A 22624-nucleotide genomic window follows, 5' to 3' on the forward strand; every position below is an offset into this window, starting at 1 on the left:
CAATTACAAAGCAATGAGCTGCAAGGCAGGAAGTAGTTTCAAAAAAAGAGACCTCTGGCAGTAGAAGAAAGAGCAGACTATGAATTCAAGAGAGATCTAGCCCTGACAGTAGAGAAGAGAGCCATGGAAAGGAACAGAGCTGGAGAATCCAGCTCAATTACGCATTCAGCATTAAAAGGCAAATAGAAGTTGATAAGAGATCCTAGAAGAAATAGGGAGCCCCTGGAGTTCATTAAGTTGAGAAATGACATGGTCAAATATCTATCTGTATTTTAGGAAAATCACTTTGACATATACAATGTTTAGGACGAATTAGAATGGGGAGAGATTTGAGTTAGAGCAACTAATTAGAAAGCTGTTGAGAAGTCCTGATGAGAGGTGTTAAGTGCCTGTACTAGAATGAATAAAGAATGAATGATTAGAGAGAAGGACTAGATGCAAAAGCCAAAAACAGCTTCTTGGGACAAATAGAAATGTTTTCTACATTATCCATAGTTACATATTATCTACTTCAGTTTCCCTTTACCCTCTCACTATTATAGATAATTGAACGCTGAGTACACAGCCCTAGACAAATACCCTTGGTTTTGCTAGGTCATTCAAATAAGTCTTCAGAGGTTCCTGCTCCCTAAACCCAGTGTTTGGTGACTTTCCTCTATTTTCCATAATAAACTTGTCTGTTAATTATACCCAGTGCATCATCTCCATGGCGAGTGCTGTAGCACTGGGAGACTAATCAAAGTGCCACCAGCCACAAATCAATAATAATAAAAGCCCAGGCCCCAACGGCCACTGTCAGCCCCAAGGCTTAGTGGGGTCTTTGGCCAGAGGGAATAAAGGAGCCAGATGGAGGGAGGAAACTGGGTAAGCTAGTGCCCAGGTTGTTGTCTCATTTCTCCCTGTGGGCTGAAACCAAACCAACTTCCTCTGCCCCACCCTTGACTCTCACATTCATTTCTCTAACTTGAACCCCATTCTTTTGCTACTCTCAGCAAAGAGCTCTGGTAGCCAGTCAATTTAGTGAGACAAAGAAAAGGAAAAGGTCACAGAAACCAACTCAGGCAGTCAAGAAGTCCTAAACAGGACACCATGCTGGACGCTGGCTTAGGGTGATATCATTCAGCCTTCGAGGGAACCAGTATTTTCAAGAGGTAAGATAACATGCCACAATTTGGAAACCCCAAGAAAGGGGAAATAATACTAGTCATGCACCTAGTTCACTGGGTCTAATGATTCTGAATCCAAGTAGACTCCAGAGTAGATCATTGTCTAGATAATGCAGAAAAAACTGTGTCCAAAATTAGGTGAATCACAATCTTGTTTTTGTAGTTAGTTTTCAGTCATGTCTGATTCTTGATTGACTCCATTTGGAATTTTCTTGGCAAAGATACTGGAGGAGTTTGCCATTTCTTTCTCCAGCTTATTTTACAGATGAAGAAACTAAGGCAAAGAGGATTAAGTGACTTGCCCAGGATTACACAGCTAGGAAGTATCTGAAGCCAAATTTGAACTCAGGTCTTCCCTACTCCAGGCTGAAGCTCTATCCTTTGTGCCACCTAGCTGTCTGAATCACTATCTGCTCCATTTATAAAATTTAATGTAGACATCTTATATCTAGGTAAAACCACTGGCACTTTTTCCTTGATAGGATTCAACGAGACCCTCCATGCCACCAGTATTAAAAAAAATTTACTTAAACACATTTCTTTACAATGAGATATATTGATTAGGCTCCAGTTTGAATTACACCTGACCATTGGCTGGGCCCTTTGTAGCTCCTCAGGACTGCTGGCATGGCCTCTGACCTTTAAAGGATCCCAGTCTGAGATGGCTATGTGGAAAAGCACAGACGTGTAGGAGACAAACAGGATGAAAACAAGAACATGGGTGGGGGGCAAATTCAGAGATAGAGAGTAAGAGTGTTGAAGCCATACCTGGGGTAAGGAGGTTGTCATAATTCTCCAACTTCACTAACAATATGAAGAGCACATCTGCTTGTGCAAGGGTCAAAGAACATTCCTTCCCAAGGGGAAAAAGGAGAATGCCTATTCCTTCTTTCATGGACCTTAGATAAATCACTTCCCTTCTCCAGGACTTTGATAAGTCCTAAGGAGTTGCCTTAAATACAGAGGTGAAATGACTTGACCAGGGTCATGCAAATAGTATTAAAAACAGCATTTGAATCTAGATTTTTCTGATTTAATACCCAATGCTCAAACCCATTTTCTATATTACCTTTCTATGTATTATTAATAATAATACAAATTACTTCTATTACTAATATTATGAGTGAGTGATAAAAGACTCCAACTGCATGACCCCTAAACTCTCTCTCTCTCTCTCTCTCTCTCTCTCTCTCTCTCTCTCTCTCTCTCTCTCTCTCTCTCTCCCCTTCAGCATTCAATTATTCTATTAAACCCTCCTTGGAGATGAAGAAGGTAGTAGAATTATGTATAGCCATTAGCTATATCTAAAACATTTTCAACTCAGTCCCATTTTAGAACTATAAAGTGGGGCTAATCTTCCCCCTGGTTATTCCCATGCTGAAAATAATAATTCTTCTCTTCCTCCTCTACCCTGACATCCCATTCATCAGTCTAGAGAACTGAGCTCAGGGATAAGCCTCACAAAGAAAGACCTGGATCAAAGATGCTCTATTCTCCCCCACCCTCAGTTGGCACAGATCCTTTCCAAAAGATGTTTTTCATTTCCAGGGAAATCCATTGACAGAGAAAATGTGATATTTCCCTTCCGTGCTGCCCTAGGATAGAATGATGTGATACACTGATGAGTGAGAATGCAATTCTTTCAAGAAAGTGATTGAGTTTTAGAGTTTATGACAGAGAAATGATCTCACCAACTCTCTGAATATGTTCGACAGTTTACAGGGTCTATTCAAAGACATTTCATTTGCTCCTCACAATCCTGTGAGGTATAAAAGGACAGAGAAAAAGAGTGAGAGAATAAGTTCGTTTTCGGTCATGCATGTACATGAGTAAACATGAAGGCATGCATGTTTGCACAAGATGTGCTTTTGTATCTTTATGACTACTATCAGTACATAAGGACAACAGAACAATTTTCTTAGGTCAATCAATATAATGTCAGGTATTGAAGAAAACCCTGGAATAGGAGTATGGAGATCTGGTTCTCAGTTTAGCTCTAAGACTTATGAGCTTTATATGTGTGACAAGTCACTTAAGAAGAATTGTAATTAGCAATTCCAGTGTTCTCACCCCAAAATGTAATTGAAGGAGAAGGGGCGAGAGAAAATCCACCTCAGTAAGGCATAGTACAGGCACAGTCTCCTGCAATTTACTCCCCCAAAATTATTTAAGATATTTAGAGGTGGGAGACAAGGAAGACAGAGGCAGCAGTAGGGAAAGAAGGGTTCCGGGGGAGGGACACATTTAGCAATGATGTTCACAGGCATAGCAGCCCAGAGTTAAGTGAAGGAGCAGAGTCATGCTATGTATGTAGGGGTCATTGCACAGGGAGGAGAATGATTAAACAAAGGCACAATGGGCAGGCAACAGTGAGGAAGAAGTGGGTGCCTCAACATACTAACATCCTAGGGCAAATCCTCTATTACTCCACTCTAGTTACAGCTTCAAACTTAGCTTCATTGAACCTTAGTTCCCTTATCAATAAAATGAGGGAAATCATACTAGCACTGCTTAAATCATGGAGTTGTTGTGAGATTGTAAGATCTAATCAACATGAAAGTAATTTATTAACTGTAAAGTGCTACCTAAAGGAGAATTAGTATTAGCTCTACAAAAATTCAGTGAGTCCTACTATGTGACCAATTTACTCAAAAAATTTAAGTCAACAGTATGGCACAGAATAGAGAATGTCAATTATCCTCTTTGATCCTTAACTTGCTTATCTATAAAACAGGAATAAGAAAATGCCACTTGCCTCATTAACTTTTGACTTGACATTGTAGTAAAGAAAGTATATTCTAAATCTTAAAATAATATAGAAATTTGAGCTATTAAGATGAATAAAGATGGCATCATTATTACTATTATTATTAGCTTTTATATTTATAAGTATTCATTCAGTGAGGACCTATCAAGTAACACAAAGCAAATCAGACCTAAAATCGCTTCCAAAAGTCTGGGGACCCTTACAATTTGACAGGAGCTCATATACCACTGTTGCTTACCCTAAGGAAAATACAAAAACAAAAAAAGACAATATATAGATTCCCTAACAGACAAAAGGTTTCCTTAGAAATATAGCCCTTGATATCAAAAATCCAAATATTTATGAGTGTGGGTAAAGTCCTTTGCTAATGTTCAAAGAAAACCCTGAACAACAGTGACCAGGGAAGAAAGATGGCAAGATCTCAGTTCAAAGGTAAAGCTTTGGAAAGAAGAAGCTCTGAAATAAAGAAGAAAACAATTTAACAATAGTTATTGAGGGCAGCTAGATAGTATGGTGGATAGAGGGATAGGCATGAAGTCAGGAGGACCTGGGTTCAAATATGACCTCAAACAGTTCCTAACTATGCAACTCTGGGAAAATCACTTAATCCTGATTGACTAGCTCTTGACACTGTTCTGTCTAAGAACTGATACTAAGACAGTAGGTTAGGATTTTTAAAAAACAAAGTAGTCATTGCTTCCTATCTCCCCTTTGTAAGTGGAATCTACATATAAAGTTTTTGTGGAGGATCATGGGAAGTGATGAGTAGATGCAGCAGGGGAAAGGAGGATGGAGGTGGTGAAAGGTGGGTACCAAAAAAAAATCCTTGCTTTGAAAGTGGGAGGTGCTCCAACCTTGGTGATGCAGTGTGGCATGGAGCACTAGAAGCAAGAGATGCCCATTCATATCTGGCTCCAATACTCATCTCTGTTATTGGCTAATGAGATTTAATTTCCTCATCAGTAAAATGAAAATAATATTTAAGATGTCTACCTTACAATTATTATAGGTAAAGTTCTTTATAAACCTTAAAGTGCTATTTAATTGTATTACAATGCTGCTGCTACTACTACTGAAGAGGATGAGGATGAGGATGAGGATGTCATCATGGCAAATATACAGAAACAGGCTAGAAGTCTCTAAAAGATCAAATCTTCCTCCAAACCCACCCTCCTTCCAAACTTCCACATCCATGTATAGGGCACCATTATCCTTCTAGTCACCCATGTTTGCAACTCATCATACCTATCCATTCAGTTGCCAAATCTGACAATCGTTTTCTCTTTATATCTAGTATATGCCTTCTCTCTCTCCTCACATAATCACAATATTAGGTCAGGCTCTCATCACCTCTATCTAGATCATTGCAATAACTATTTAATTGAACTGTCTTTTTTCCATCTTTTTCCTTTCCACACAGTTCCCAAACATAGTTGCCAAAGTGACTTTCCTCAACTATGAGACTTACCATGTCACTGTATTACTCAGTAAGATCCAACAATCCCCCATTCCCTCTAGGATCAACTATAAATTCTTCTCTTTTACATTAAAGTTCATCATAGCTGGTTTCTTCCTAATATTCTCTTCTTTTAACACATTTCTTGCCATGCATTCTGACCTTCATTCTTACTGCCCCACACATGACTGCTCCATCCTCATCGAGGTGACTTTATACTCATCATCTCCAATGCCTGGAATGCTCCCCCTCCTAACCTCTACCTCTTAGGATTCTTGGCCTCCTTAAGACTCATCCCCTCAACATCCAGAGACCGTTTTGTGTTCTCCCAAGTTGTTAGTGTCTTTCCTCCCAAAGCTATCTTCCATCTCATCTGAATGGTTGTAAATGTATTTATTTGCTTGTTCGCACAATCTATGATGACAGGTACTATTTTTGCTTTTTTTTTCTTTGTTTCCTCTGTGCTTAGCCCAGTGTCTGGCACATAGTAAGCCCTTAATAAATATTTGTGGATTGGCTGATTGACAGAACATTTGCCCAAGTTACATAGAAGCTGGGCCTCAGTGGGTTCCCCTAAAAACAGTGCCTAATGTCTTAGCATCATGGGATTTTTTTCCCAGCACAGTTTGGAGAGTTTATCCAGTCTGGCATAGGGCACAAACAGGATATACAGAAGCAAAAAAAAAAAAAAGCAAAGCAAAGAGATACCACATCATATATGCAAATAGACAGCTGGGAAAGGAAATTCTCAGCAGGCTCATAGAACTATCATTATTCTCATTATCCAATTATCCATTGTCCAAATACTCCAAATTATCCATTATTCTCAGTTTCCAGACTCCTGGCTACAAATGGGACTTCCATTCCAGGAAACTGTTTAGGAAACATGTTATCAGATCCACTCATTTGGGGGGTCTCACAGAAATTAATTTGTAATTAGGTCTGTGATGTCTCTTCCCCATTAGTTTCTCATATATCAGCAAATTTCCTAGTATGCAAAGAGACAAACTGAATCACAGCAACACCAATATGGGATTTCCAGGACATGCACACATACACGCACACACACACACACACACACACACACACACACACACACACAATGAGGAAGTATCTGATTATCTTCAGTCAGAAATTCTCTGAGAGTATAGGGTATCCTGGCATCCTGATAGTCAGGGAAAGAGGACCACTATGAATCCCAGGAATTTTTCCTGGATAGTGGATGAAACACTATAACTGTCCCCAAGAAAACAAAACGGCTAGGTTATCAGAACCAGAACTGCCTTTCTCGAATAGTCCAAAATGATCAATGGTTTTCATTCTTGAGGAGCAAGTTCCAGACAATCAACCAACCAATCAACCAATAAACATTCATTTAAGAACTTATTTCCCAGACTCTGGGAAAGAACAATTCAGTATCCCATCAGTCAGGACGCTATGAAAAAAATATGGAACCCACCAGGGAGGAGGAAAGTCGGAAGGCCAAAACAGACCTGGCAAAGATATGCCCAGTTGGGGGAAGTTGCCCAGAACAGAGTCCGTTGGCGTGAGATGGTTGCAGCCCTATGCTCCTCTGGGAGTCAATAGGAATAATAAATAATAAAAATATAAGAACTTATTATGTGCCAGGCACTAGCTAGGCTTTAGGGATACAAAGAAAGGCTAAAACAACCCTTGCCTTCAAGAAGTTCACAATCTAATGGGGAAGACAGGATACAAATGACAATGTACAGACATGACAGATACAGGAAAAACTGAAGATAATCTCAGGGAGAAGGCACTAGCATTAAGGAGGCCCAGGAAAAGTTTCTTGCAATAGCTGAGATTTTAATTGAGACTTGAAGGAACTTCCATTATATTAGGAGAGATTATATATATATATACATATATATATATACATATGTGTATATTTACATATACATATACATCTTGTATATGTGAGTGGATCTATCATATGTATCTATCTGTACATATATATCCAAGATATTTATAAAACAAATATTGATCATTGTGGAGAAAGGGACTAGCAGGTTGAGGTATTAGGAAAGGGCTCACAAAGCAGGTGGCACTAAAGTGTTCATTTTAAAGGAAATCAAAAATTCTAAAAGTAACAGTAAAACAACCACAAAAGAAAAATAATAATCCTGCACTAGAGGTAACAGGGAAGCACTGAATTTTATGTTCAAATTTATGCTAAATAAGTCATCAAGTCCTGGGCCCCTGCCAGTTAACTGAATTGAGTATTTTACCAAGTGAGTGGAAGGAGAATAAAGAAGTAACAATAATAACACTCATCTATACCTCTTTAGGACAGTTAGGTGGCACAGTAGATAGACTGCCAGACCTGGAGTCAGGAAGATGAATCAAATCTGGCCTCAGGTTTCCTAGCAGTGAGACCCTGAGCAAGTCACTTTAATCCTGTTTGCCTTTGTTTTCTCATCTGTAAGATGAGTTAGAGAAGTAAATGAGAAACCATTCCATTATCTTTGCCAAGAAAACCCCATAAGATGTCACAAAGAGCTAGTCACGACTGAAAATGACTGAACAACAAAAAATAACTCTTTAGGATTTTCTAAGACCTTGGTCACCACAACCTTGTCAGAACCATTGGAGGATTGTAAGAAGATAGATTTAGAGCTGGAAGGGTCTTAGAGGTTGGCCAATCCAACTCCTTCTTTCTCCAAATGAGGACAATGGGGACTGGGTAAAGTTAAATAACTAGATGAAGGCACCTAGTTGGTAAGTGGATAGAACTTTGGCCCTGGAATCAGGAAGACCTGGGTTCAAATCTATCCTCAGACATTTAATTCTCTGTAACCTAGGTAAGTGACAACCTCTATCTTTACTCTAGACAGGAATAATAATGGCTCCTGCCTCCCAGGCTTATGCAGGTTAAATGAGATAACATTTATAAAGCTGTAGGCACTTAAATGTTTGTTTCCTTCTTTCCACACAGAAGGTAGGTGGCAGAATCAGAAATTTAAATTTAAATTCACATTCTCTACCTCAATCCAGAAGTCTTTCCACTATATCATAAGGTAGAAATGCAAGCTTTATTAAATCCATTTTACAAATTCAATAACTGAAGTCCAAAGAGGTAAAATTGACAATTAAAATGATCAGAGCTGTGATTCTTCTTTTGGACTCCAATCTCAAACCAGAGTTCTTTCTACTACAACATGATACTGGCAATTTTAATCCTAGCTCAGCCATTTACTAGTCACTTCCTTTGTTTGGGCATAAGTTTACTCTATAAAATAAGGGTGTTGGACTATATTTTTGTATTTCCTTCCATATTTAATTCCTATGGCTTAAGTAGTTGAAACAATTAAAGAACAACAGTAGTCAGGAAATAAGCCAAAAAAAGTCATGTGTTTTGGGGTCATATTGAGAGGCATCATTTCGGAACTAGGGAGATGGCAATCACTCCATACCTGACCAGAGCACGTGGAGTTATGTTTAGTTCTGAGTGTCATAGTGGAGGAGGGATATTGATAAGTATAGCTTAGGTGGCACAGTGGATAAGACCAGGCTTAGTTAGGAAGAGTTAGGAAGACCTAAATTCAAATCCAGGCCTCAGGCACTTACTGTGTGACCCTGAGAAAGTCACTTAACTCTACTTGCTTCAATTTGCTCACCTGTCAAATGAACTGGAGAAGGAAATAGCAAACCACTCCAATATCTTTGCAAAGAAAACCTCAAATGGGATCATGAAGAGTTGGACATGCCTGAAACAATTCAGTGACAACAATTTAAATAAAATATTGTTCTTTTCTGTCTAAGGTCCTTTTCATTTCTCTAGCTATAATCCTAAGAGCACGAAGATCCTTGAGTATCAGTTGGAGAAGTTTAGACCTGATGAGATTGAGACCAGAGATTTATAAATTCATGAGCAGGAGAGTAACATAATGAGATTGATGGAAGCGGTGTACTGGATATCTTGAAAAGGAAATGGAGATTGGGAGTCAGATTCATACAGCATTCTTCTTTGATATTTATTGTATAGATAAGCATTAAAGAAAAAACAAGAATTTGGGACTAAATGTCTGGGGGCTCCTGACCAGTCCAGACTCATTCTCTATTCTGCTGGAGGAAATTGTACTCAATCCAGTTTCACGAAATTGTGTTTATGTCTTTGTTTCCCAAGAAGCTGGCATTGTGCCTTGGAGATAGTAAGTTCTCAATAAATTCTTCTTAAAATTCCACTGATATCTTTTTATGACTTCTCATTGCAGGCTCCCTCTTGCTCTTTCCCTGATTCCACCAGGCAGACCTTTCCTCCATGGAGAGGGCCAATGAGACAGCTGTAAGTGAGTTTGTCTTTCTTGGGTTCTCATCTTTGGTTGGGCTACAACGACTACTGTTTGTGGTATTCCTCCTTCTCTACCTGTTCACCCTGGGCACCAATGCTGTGATCCTGTCCACTATCCTACTGGACAGAGCTCTCCATACTCCCATGTATTTCTTTCTTGCTGTCCTCTCCTGTTCTGAGACCTGCTACACCTTTGTAATTGTACCCAAGATGTTGGTAGATCTCCTGTCCCAGAAGAAGACTATCTCCTTTGTGGGCTGTGCTATCCAAATGTTCACTTTCCTCTTTCTTGGCTGTTCACACTCATTCCTGTTGGCAGCGATGGGCTATGACCGCTATGTTGCCATTTGCAACCCTCTTCGTTACACAATGCTGATGAGCCACGGAGTTTGCCTAGGGCTAGTGGCAATGGCCTGTACCTGTGGCTTCACTGTCTCCATCATCATTACCTCTCTAGTGTTCCACCTGCCTTTCCACTCCTCCAATCAACTACTCCACTTCTTTTGTGACATCTCCCCTGTCCTCAAGCTGGCCTCCTACCATTCCCACCTGAATCAAATGGTCATCTTTATGCTCTGTGCATTGGTCCTGGTCATCCCCCTGCTATTGATCCTAGTGTCCTACATCCACATCATCTTTGCCATCCTCCAATTCCCTTCCTCTGTAGGGAGGTATAAGGCCTTCTCCACCTGTGCCTCTCATCTCATTGTTGTCACTGTCCACTATGGCTGTGCCTCCTTCATCTATTTACGACCCAAGACCAACTATACTTCAAGCCAGGACACCCTAATATCTGTATCCTATACCATCCTTACCCCATTGTTTAATCCCATGATTTACAGCTTGAGAAACAAGGAATTCAAGTCAGCATTTAAAAGAGTCATGGGGAGAACATTTTTTTCTACACAACAATGACACTAACTCATCTGTCTTAAACCCATGAAGGCCTAAGGGGGCAGGGAAAATGAGACAACCTACTCAATATAGGCTGGTCAGTTTTCCAGAATGTTTAATCATCTGGCAGAATTTCTAAGACCATAGGTCATTATTCCTTTTTCCCCTAGAGGAAAAGTATAGGAACTTCAATTTCTCATATTGATCCCTCTCCCATTGAAAGTGTCTCATCTCTACATGCCCACCATATAAAACAATAAGGAATCACACTTTCCTCTGCTTCTCAAATTCTCCAATTAAATGGGGCTTATACTGCCATGAAAAGAAAATTACTCATCCTGATTTTATCACCTCTGGACATCTAGTAAGGATAGATCTTCTTCCATCCTTCACTGATGCCTCTACTCTAGTTAAATTCAACCAAATATTACACATTTCTTCCTTCAAACTAATTCTCCTTCTGTATTTTTCCCTTTATTCTCTCTTGCTCAGTTCTCTGTGGAGATAAACTAATGTAAGCTTGTCGATGTTTTCATAATTACCCTTATTACATATGAAAAGAGAGAACTAACCAACCTGATACCTTTAACCTTCTCCATGGGCTAAATGTTCTCAATGCCTATCACCTTTCTTTTCTTATTTCCCCCTCCTTTAAACGTTTCACCTCTTCCACTCTCATCCTTAGATGTCCCCTTATCATTGTACTAATGCAGAGATGCTGTCTTCCTAAGGCTAAGGATGATCAGAAAACTAAGAGTTGATTAGGTTGATGCACCTGTCTACAAAAGTTGGTTCACTTAAAAGGGATATCTGAATTGGGGTCAGAGTTTATCTCTATTCCTATGCTCCTGTGTCATGTATGAGAACCTACACAATGTTCTGTTGATCTAGACACCTCCTCACTAACTTATATTATTACTCCCACACACTACTGACAGAATCCTCTCCAAGTCAATGTGGCACCATCACCCCAGCAACCACCACTATCCCTACTGAATCCAGGTATGGGATAGAGTATGGAGATCTCCTGCTCAAAGCAGACCCTAATCCAGTGCAAGTTTCAACTAATGTTACCACCCACTTTTCTTGAAAATTATGATTTCAGCAAAGTATGTTTTGATGTGGAGGTCCCTTACACTTTCTTCCAAAAGGTGAGCATTACATCCAATGGGGCTGAAAGGGAAAAAGCAGGAAATGAAGTGATCTGTGCATTACTTTGAGGGAGAAAGAAGTAGGATAGTTTATCCACAGGCTTCAATTTAATCTGAGTAGCTAAGCACAGGTGCTGCTCCTTTCATATCTATAACCTGTTGTCCTTCATCATATCATAGCTGACCTTGTTCTCTTTGCTAATTGCAGGGTTCAGAGTACAAAGGTAGAAGGACGTAGGTTTCATACCATTGTGGGAGTTTGAAGACATCGATGATGGGACCAGGGCATATATACTAAATTGGTTAAGAGAGTTTGGAGTAAATAGAACAAGATCAAGCCAGAAAGGTTTCCTAGAAGTGAAGAAAGGCTGAGTATGGAACAGTACTAGAATATAGGATAATATCTATCATTAATAGGTATGCAAAAGGAACTAAATCAAACTGAATAATTCTCTTTCAAGAAGACTAGAAAGGTAAGATAAAGCCAAATTATGAAGGGCTTTAAATGCAAAACAGAATTTTATAATTGATACTAGGGAGCCACTGGCATTTATTGGATAGGAGGAGAGGGTGACCTTAAAGATCACCTAGTTCAATCATCTGGAGAATATGCAAAGAAAACAGGTACTCCCCAAATTCTTCAAACCGTTAAAAGAAAAGACTAGGCTAAATATTATGGAACTAAGAAAAAGTTCATCTAAATGTTAACACCCAGAGACATAAATTACTTGATCAAGATCACACAGGTGTTAAATGGAAAACCTAGAATTTTAAACCCAGATTGTCTTACTCCAAATCTACAGTAGCTCTTTCCACCATACTACACTGCCGGGAACAGTCTGCATGAAGCCTAAATACAGGAAAGGACAAGGAATGAAGAGTGACAGGTAGGTGGATTTGCCAAATTCTAGCAGAATTCAAACTGGAAATCCAGGAGGATAAAGATCAATATCACTGATGGAAAAGAAAAAGAGAGATAAGTTTTAGTAAGGTTGGGAACTGGTATAACCTCTAAGTCAGAGGCTTCTTCCTGACATGAAGGCCCTGGATTTATTTTGGGGATAGAGGGAGATAAAGAGGAGAAAAGTTATAACAAATCTCTGAGCCTAAGCTGACCCCAAATAGATAAAACCTGAGAACCTTAGAATATGGCACCATTCAAAAGAGTGGCCACAAAGATTCAAAAAGTGAGAGGATGCCCACCCCCTGGGGAATGGATAGACAAGTTGTAGTATATTACTGTAATGGAATACTATTGTGCTGTAAGAAATGACAAATACTGATTTCAGAAAAATCTGGAAAGACTTCCATGAACTGATACAAAGTAAAGTGAGCAGAACCAGGAAAACATTGTACACAGTAGCAGCAATATTGTATGACAAACAACTGTGAATGACTTTGCTATTCTCTGCCATACAATGATCCAAGATAATCCTAAAGAATTCATGATGAAAAATACCATTTACCTACAGAGAAGGAACTGAAGGAGTCTGAATGAAGATGAAAACATACCATATTTCACTTTATTTCTTCATAATTAGAGTTTTCTTCCACAAAAGGACTAATATCAAAAATTGTATTATATTATTGTATATATCAAATCTATATCAGATTGTTCTCCCTCTTGGGGGGAAGAAGGAGGAAAAGTGAGAATTTGGACCTCAATTTTTTTTTAATTCATTTTACATGTAATTGGGGAAAAAATAAAATATTTTTTTTTAAAAAGAGGGACCATCAGCTTCCTTAAAAGTACTCAGTATCACAAGACATCAAACAAAGCAGGATTTATTTATTCATAAAGTCATCAATCAACAAGAATCACAATGGTAGGCATTGGTAGGTACTGGCAATACAAAGAACACAAAGAGGAATTTGACAAAAAAATTAGAGACTATCTTGCCCCTTTACAACAGTATCCCATCCTTTCTCCAACCTAATAAACAAATGTATAGTCCTTGGCACTCATAGTCTTGCCCTAGGTGGAGGTCCATTGAGGAACAAGATTTGCTTTTCCCCATTTTTCACTATTGTATTTAGTTCAGCTTCTAAGACCTGACTTCCTACCACAACAAATAGATGGACAAGTGGATAAAGAGCTGGACCTGAGTTTAAATCTAGTCTAATACAATTACTATTTTTGTGTCCTTGAGAAAAATCACTTAACCTTTTTCAATCTCAGTTTCATCATCTGTTAAATGGGGAAAATAATAGCACCTACCTCCCAGGGTTGTTATGAGGATCAAATGAGATAAAGCATTTGGCATACCATAAAGTGATTTATAAATGCTGGCTATTAAAATTCTTTAGGCTCTTTGTTATTTTACTGTTGCGACTGTTCATGTGTTCCTGAGGCTTTTTCTTTTCTTATTTTCCCTGATGCTTTTTCAAGAGGTTTACTACCTCTTGGATGGATTCAACTTAAAGTTGCTCACTAGAAACAAAAAAATCATCGATTAATCAATAAACATTTATTAAACTCCTACTATGTGCCAAGCACTACTAAGCACTGAGGATATGAAATTAGGTAAAAGAGTCCCTGCCCTCAAGGAGCTTACAGTCTAATGGTGGGTGACCACATACAAACAAATAAATACAAAGCAAGCTATACAGGATGAATAGGAAATAATTAATAGAAGGCAGGCACTAGAATTAAGATAGGGGAAGGGTTACTATAGAAGGCAGGTTTTTAATTGGGATTTAAGAGGAGGAGTCAGAAAGCTCCATATTCAGAGTAGGGGAGGAAGAGCATTTCAGTCATGTGGAACAGCCAGAGAAAATACCCCAAACTGAGAGATGGGGGGAGAGCCTGGAGGTCAATGTCACTATATTAAAGAATACTTGGTAGAGAAAAAATGTACTAGAAGACTGGAAAGGAGGCAGCTAGGTAGTACAGTGGATAGAGTGCCAGGCTTAGAGTCAGAAAGACCTGGTTCAAATATAGCCTCAGATACTTCCTAGCTATGTGACCCTGGGCAAGTCGTTTGCCTAGCTTTTCTCAGAAGAGCTAAGACACTTCTGTCTTAGAAATGATACTAAAAGTTAGAAGATACTAAAAGAAATAAAAGTAAAAAGATACTAAAAAGAACAAGAGCAAGAACAAGACTAGAAAGGTAAGAGGGGGCTATGTTACAAAGGATTTTGGATGCCAAAGTACTTTGTATTTGATCCTGGACACAAGGATGATGGACACAAGAGAACCACTGGAGTTTATTGAGAAAGTGACATAATCAGACCTGTGCTTTAGGAAAATCACTTCAACCATCACCCTTCAGCAGTTACAGTAAAGTCTGCTTTCTTCTGGTTTCCACATGATCCTTGCCTGTTCCCACCTGTCCTGTTGCTACTACAGCCTCTCCAGCCCCAAATTCCAGATAAGCCCACCCTTTATCACCAATTCTAATTGTGGCTTCTGTACACAGAAGACAAAGCAGAGCCATCTTCTTACACTGACGAGATTCCCCTTTACAGTGAGCCTGCTTTAGAACCACCAACTCAAAATCATTTTAAAAAGTCAAGTATTACATGTAAAACGAAGTGAAATTGTGCGTCAGCTAAGTGGGGGTAGGGGGGTTGGGGAGAAAGGGAAAGAACATGAAATATGTAACTAGAAGAAAATATTCAAAATTTTATTTAAAAAGGAAATAAATGAATAAATGAAAAGTCAAGTATTAGATGGCGAAAGGCCACAAGCGAGAGAAGAAGTGAAATTCGTACCCTGTTCTAGAAGTTGGGAAACCTGGATTAGAGCCCAACTTCTGCTCCTTCTAGGATGTCTGAGACCTCTTCCAATTCTAGATCCTATAATCTTCTTATCCAGGATTCTCTCCCAATGTTCTTTATAACCTTAGGTCAAATGCTAACTTCTGTGAGATTCCAATGTTTTTTTCTGTAAAATTTAAGGGATTGAACTAAATTATGTCTAAGATTCCTTCCAGCTTTGACATTCTATGATTCTAGGGCTTGGATATGATTACATTTCCATTTCATGAGGAAGAGAGAGCTGTTCCAGCATTGCCTTCTAACTTCTAGTGGTCATGTCAGTCAGCCTCTAATGAGTATAGAATAAAGGAGAAACATGATTACTCTATACCAAGACCTTTAAGCTGAATGGAGACTACAGATAGAAATAACTATGAAAGGCAATAGAAAGAGCTTTGGGACCAGAAGATATGGGCTCTTTTCAGAGAAGTATGAGAGCTAGCTCAAACCACCTCAGGAAAGCTGATTGTTAAATCAGCAAGAACATTTATACCTTGGAAAGAGACAAACACTACAAGTCAGAGCTTGATTTATTATTTTATTGATTGTTTAGACTTAAGAAAGTGATGGAGAAAATGTTAATCGTGCAGATTAAACTTCAAAGTGTATTAGGCACATCTATTTTTCCAGAGACAGTTGATGAATATTAAATAACACACCACAAGCTCTACTATTTACTGGGTAGGTAACATTAAGAAAATCATTTAAATTCCTGAGCTTCAGTTCCCTCATCTTCAAAATGAGGGGACTGGACTGACCTCTCAGGTCATTTCTACAATTGAATAAGGCTATTGAAAATCTCAGCTGCAGCCTTTGAACTGGGTCTTAGGGGGAAAAAAGCAAACAAAGATTAAAAGAAAAGAGAGAAATCCAAAGCAAATTAAGCACAGAACAGAGATGAAAGACTGAATCTGGAGAGCAGACTTTGTTTGCTGGGGGTTGAAGCATGGGCATTGGCCCAGCATCTCAGGAATCACATTCCCCTCAGCCTCAAAGAGGGCTCCAATGGAAAGTCAGTGGCTCTAGGAATTGAGAATGTGGAGTTTGGGAGCCATATGCCCCCCCCAGGCTAGGAGGAAGCTACATAATAAGAGAGATGGAATAGCCAAAAGGAAGCAAAAGAGTGATGGAATTCCTTATCCCAAAATCTTCTAGAGAGAGAAACATATTTGGCCAACAGTAGAACCCTAAAGAGCAAACATGCTCCCAGATTATGAAAATAGTGAGCACAAAGTGAGGAGAGCAAACCTAACCCTTCTCTACCCGCATGAGTTATTGGGATTGGACATGTCTAATGAAAAGATGGTTGCTTTTCTAGCAGACCCATGTAATAAATATAACTCTGGACAAAAGAGGGGAATAAATAAGGATGTTTAAGTACATTTTCCATGCCAGGCACTGTGCTAAACATTTCACAAATGATATATTATTTGATCCTCATAACAATTCTGGAAGGTAGGTACTATTATGGTCCCCATTTTGCCATTAAGAAAATTAAAGGAAATAGAGTTTAAATGAATTTGCCCACAGTCACCGTCACAGACACAGTCACAGTCACAGTCAGATCTTCATGACTCCAGGTCCAGCACTCTATCCATTGTGCCACCTAACTGCCCATATGTAAACTTTCATTTTTAAGGGGAGGGAAGTTCAGCAGACAATTAGAAGTTAACTCTATTGCGATACTAAATGCATTTCCCATGGGGACAAAGAGAAAAAAATTCAACTACCAGGTGCCAGTAGAACCCTAAAAGGGAAAGTAGGGCTCACTGTAGAGGAGAGTTTATCTAATTTATGGTTCCTATGAATCCTTTGTAGGTTTGTGTGAGGAGAGGGAAAAAATATATGTGACATTGTTAACTTGAGTCCTTGTACAGAAACTGAGATCCTTTTACCCACATCTGTGAACCCTTTAGACATAACCAATGTTCTATGGTGCCCAGGGGGAGCACTGGGTAGAGATTATTGGCTAACAAAAGGGATTTTTGAGAAACCCTTAGGTTAGCCCGGGGCCTTGTAACCCCTCAACTTTGGATTCTGAGATACAGGGTACCCTTATCTCATAAAAATTATAGAATGTTAGCCTTCTCTCTTTTGTGTTGCCATGGCAGTATGCTTTTAGTCTTTTTACTGTATTTTTAGGTTCTGCCTTGCATTGGGGTTATCTGTATCTAGGCTTCATATCCTCTACCAGACTTTCAGCTTCTTGAGGTCAAGAGATGAGCTTTCTTTTCTTGGACTTGCAAATCAACACTTATGAACCATCAATTATATTTGTGACAGAGACTGAAAGAAATGGGGGAGTCTGCTTTTGAGAGGTTCTTGATATGTAATGAATAAAATCATGCCTCAGAGAGATACAAATGTGCAAAGATGTTCTGTAACTGGTTCTGATCCGTTAAATGACATGGTTAGAAGAAGTCTTTGATTGGCTGCCTGGTGGGCACTAGAGATGCCTTACAAAGGAGACCAGAGCTTCAACCATTGCTCTCTCATGGTTTTTCCTTACTTAAAGTGAAGGATAATTCTGTGGGCCTTTCCCCCTCTAAAATAAATAAGTAGTTCTGTGAGAATAGGCTTTGGTCCTTTACTTTTGCCTTTGTTCTTTTCCATTTCAGGTGAAGGGATGCCTTTGGGAGTTTCAAAAAAATGCCTGAAGACCCCACGTCTCTGGATATATCAGGTTCCCAGAATCAGTGTCCTAGCAAATATGTTTTGTAGCCAATCCAAGATTCATGCCCATGAAAATCAAAACATGAATTTTGGAAATGACCTTTGATACCCAGCTCTTTGGTAGCTGAGACAATGATTCTTTTGATGTCACATCTGGATGTGAACTTGTTAAAGTCAGTGCTAAAGGGAGGCAGCTGGGTAGCTCAGTGGATTGAAAGCCAGGCCCAGAGATGGGAGGTCCTGGGTCCAAATCTGGTTCAGACACTTCCTAGCTGTGTGACCTTGGGCAAGTAAGTCACTTAACCCCCATTGCTTAGCCCTTACCACTCTTCTGCCTTGAAACCAATACATAGTGTTGATTCCAAGACAGAAAGTAAGGGTTTAAAATAAAAATCAATGCTAACCAGAAACTGAGTTAAATGAGAGCCTTCTCTCCCCAGAAAGCAAGTTGGGTTAAGTGGAGAATGTGCTCCCAAGGTGTACTATACCCTTTTTCTTGCTGTATCTTCACATTAAATATCCTTTAGTAAAAACTAACTGATGTTAAGTGGTTCAATGAAGCTAGGACAGCCCTACTCAATGGCACCTGACATTAAGGAGATACACAATAGGTGAAGGTACCAATTAATGAGGAAAGATAGTCTCAGACCCTCAGTGTGTCCCTAGAACCTCAGAAGAGAAACAAACAGACAGACTGGTTCCCAGAGAGTGAGCTCATGGCAAACTCACTATACATGCAAGGCACTGAGGTTACAAAGATGCAAAATGGCACAGTCCATTTACTAAAGTATGTTAGGATCTACTTGAAGTGATATGCCATATACACAGTTAAATATGATACATGGAGCAGGTAAGTGGATCAGTAAATAAAAAGCCAGGACTGGAAACAGGAAGTCCTGGGTTCAAATCTGACCTCAAACACTTCCTAGCTGTGTGATCCTGGGCAAGTCACTTGACCCCAATTGCCTAGCCTTTACCACTCTTCTATCTTGGATCCAATACTTAGTATTGATTCTAAGACAGAAGGAAAGGGTTTTTTAAACAAACAAACAAATGAAGGAAGGAACCAATGAACAAACAAATAAATAAATGAATGAATGAATGAATGAATGAATGAATGAATAAACAAATGAATGAATGAATGAATGAATGAATGAATGAATGAATATGAAGTGATGTGAAATATAAAGAGCTATTACAAAATAAAGAATAGAATGATCCCTTTCAGGTAGAATGGGCTTTTGATATAGACCCATGCAGATGCAGAGAAGTATACAGAACCTGGTTGTATGGGTTTCTATGAGATGCCCTGAACGGAGTTATTTTCTTCCTGCTCTGGGATAGACAGAAACTGTGGCAAACTCTGAATCAGTCTTGACTATGAGAGAAAAGAGGGAAGTAGATTACCGCTGCCAGTGGGAGTCTTTGAACAGATCTTGTGGCAGAAGGAGAAGCAACTCTGTGGCAGCAGCAGATGTGGAAGTATGGAAGGAAATAAAATGGCAGCTAAGGTGAGTGACCACAGTAGGGAGCCAAGCCCTGGGGCAGAGCAACCTGTAGGGCCACTGCCCTCAGAAGCTGCAGCTGCGTCGTCTCTCAGGGGCCACGATGGGGTTATTGTCGCTGGTTTTCAGTTTGGGAGGATAGGTGCCTCAGCAGGGCAAAAGCTAATTCCATGATTTATACTGTTCTCTAGTTAACCCACCTTGCAACTTCAAAAGACTTAAGAACTCTGATCAATACAATGACCAACGATGATTCCAAGGACCAGTGATGAAGTGGGATGCCCTCCACCCGACAGAGAGGGCATAGACTCAAGATGCAGAATGAGACCTACATTTTTGTTTGACTGTGCATATTGTTATAAGGATTTTCTTTCTTTATTCTTTTTTTTCTAGTGTTGATGGGTGAGAAAAAAGGAAATAAGTAGGAGCAACCCTTTTAAATAATAAATAAAAAAGAGTGTCACTTAAAAATGATTTAATTTTTAAAATTTTAAAATTTTAAAAATGATCATTTAAAAAAGAACAAAAAGAAGACTAGAGTTGGCATATATGTAACTTGGTCAATTGAAAGGTACACCTAATATGATCACTCTAATGCAAATATTAATAATATGGAACTAGGTCTTAATCAATGACACATATAAAACCCAGTGGAATTGCTCATTGGCTACCAGAAGGGGGTGGGAGGAGGGGAAGGAAAAAATATGAATCATGTAACCATGGGAAAATATTCTAAATTAGTTAATTAGAAATTTTCAAATCACAAAAAAAAAATTTTTTTTAAGAAAGGTACACCTAGAAATGGGAGGTCTTGGATTCAAATCTGACCTCAGACACTTTTTAGTGACCCTGGGCAAGTTATTTAACACCCATTGCTTAGCCCTTACTGCTCTTCTGCTTTGGAACTAATACACAGAATAGGCTCTAAGATGTAAGATAAGGATTTTTTTTAAAAAAACAAGACTGGAAGGAAACATGAACAGGGATAGCTTTGAAAGTTAAAGGTTGAATTGGTTATATTCTTAAAAGAAAAAGCAAACTATGTGAAAGGAATTCACAATTTCATGTACAATCTTTTTTCTGTTCTATTTTGCCTATCAAAATGTTCTTTTTACTTTATTTTAGTATTTATTATTGACTTTTCAAAATTTTAAATAAAATTAGTTTTCTAACTTCTGTTAAATACTCTGAATTTATTTTGCTGGCTAAATAAATCTTGTCAAACTGCTATTGATCTATGTATTGCCTTATTAATGAATTGGGTGATGGTAAGGGTTGCAACAGTGAGGAACAGTAGCTGGATATTGCTAAATAGAAATATAGAAAAGAGGAAGGTTTAAGTCCAAAATAAAAAACTGCCAGGATTTGTGATTTCTCCTAGAAAAGGTTTGAGCCAAGTCAAAATAGAGAAATATATTGTTTTTATTTATTTGTCATTTTAGTAAACTTCCAAAAAAGTAGAATTAAACTGGATCTAAGGGTTTCCTAAGTTAGAAATTAGTCAGAGTACCATTTTTGTTGTCTTAGACAATGTTTGACTGTCAAAACACATGGGCTTAGTCATTCGTTCTACCATATCCACCCCTCATGAATGGAAGAAAAATCTCTCTGCAGCGATAGAATTGATAGCAATGACTAGAGAATAAGAACTACCAGGTGAAAGATTAAAAGGTATGCCTGGTCCTGGACAGCAAAACCCTTGTTACAAAGGTGGAACCCAGAGAAGGAAGTGAGTACTCTTCCCCCTCCCAGCTTCCACTTCTACCTCAAGCTTATCCCTAGACTTTGAAGGAAGAAAAGGATTTTTAAAATCTGCAAAACTACTTCTATTGGAAAACCTGAGGAACTTCTTACAGCCTGTTAAAAAAAAAAGGAATAGAAAGAAGTCTTGTTAACAGTTTTCAGTGTAAATCTGTTGAATAAATGGAATAGTTACATCTCCTAGGGAATTTAAAGTATAATTTAGCGAAGATTAACTACAATAATGGTCAGCTAGGTAATGCAGTGCATAGAGTGCTGGGCCTAGACTTGAGCAGACCTGAGGTCAAATCTGATTTCAGATACTTATTAGCTGTGTAACTCAGGGCAGGTCACTTAATTCTGTTTCCTTCAGTTTCCTCATATGTAAAATGAGCTGGAGAAGGAAATGGAAAACCTCCCAAATGGGGTCATGAAGAGTCAGACATGACTGAAATAACTAAACAACAATAATTACATTAATGTGAAGAAAAATAACATAAAAAGGCAGACTGGAGAGTGAGTAACAAAACACATTCTTCTCTCTCTTAAGAGATAGGGATCTATAGAGGTAGGAAACTAAAAATTCTAACAGATAAAGTTATGATGTGGTTTCATTTTGCTTCAATTTTTCTTTGTTTTAACCCATAGTCCAAGGTTGAACATTTGCACAAGACTATCTTTATTGATGGAAAGAATATGTATTTAATATTCATATTTGCAGAAGGGGCAAAGTTAGAAGGAATTTAGGAGATGCACATGGCTCAAGATTCTACAAAAAAAGAGGTCCCTTAGAAGAAGAGAAAGACTTCTGGAAAAAGTCAACAGGTAGAAGAACAAATACCTCAAACAGATCCAGCTTGCTACTGGAACCTTTAAGGAAATTCCCCTTGGTGAGATTGGAGGCTCTCACTTGAGCTAAGATATCTTGAAGAGAACTTGGAATTGAGTACATCCTTTTTCAAAGCAAGAAACAAGCAAGAAGAAACTTCTGTTCTCCCTAACTCTCCTGTCCTCCTCCTCTCATACAGGCTCAGAGTGTCAGGTCATCATTCTCTCCACCAATTAGGAGAGTCCAGATTTGAATTTGATCTATATGGAAGGGTACTATGGGGGTAGGCAAGAGAATGGAATATATGGAGAAGTAACAATGGTGTTAAAAAAAAGTAATTAGTAAATTTAAAAAAATAAAATAGCATTCAGT

At 38.7% G+C, this 22624-nt stretch overlaps 1 protein-coding gene across 1 annotated transcript; it reads left to right on the forward strand.

The window, feature by feature from the left end:
- Positions 1 to 9671: 9671 nt before the first annotated feature.
- Positions 9672 to 10616, forward strand: LOC123246070 (olfactory receptor 10K1-like). The gene has a single exon (XM_044675019.1). The coding sequence runs from the start codon at positions 9672 to 9674 to the stop codon at positions 10614 to 10616; it is 945 nt and encodes a 314-aa protein (XP_044530954.1).
- The last annotated feature ends 12008 nt before the right edge of the window (positions 10617 to 22624 follow it).

Source organism: Gracilinanus agilis, chromosome 4, assembly GCF_016433145.1.
Source record: "Gracilinanus agilis isolate LMUSP501 chromosome 4, AgileGrace, whole genome shotgun sequence".
In the NCBI taxonomy this organism is placed as follows: domain Eukaryota; kingdom Metazoa; phylum Chordata; class Mammalia; order Didelphimorphia; family Didelphidae; genus Gracilinanus; species Gracilinanus agilis.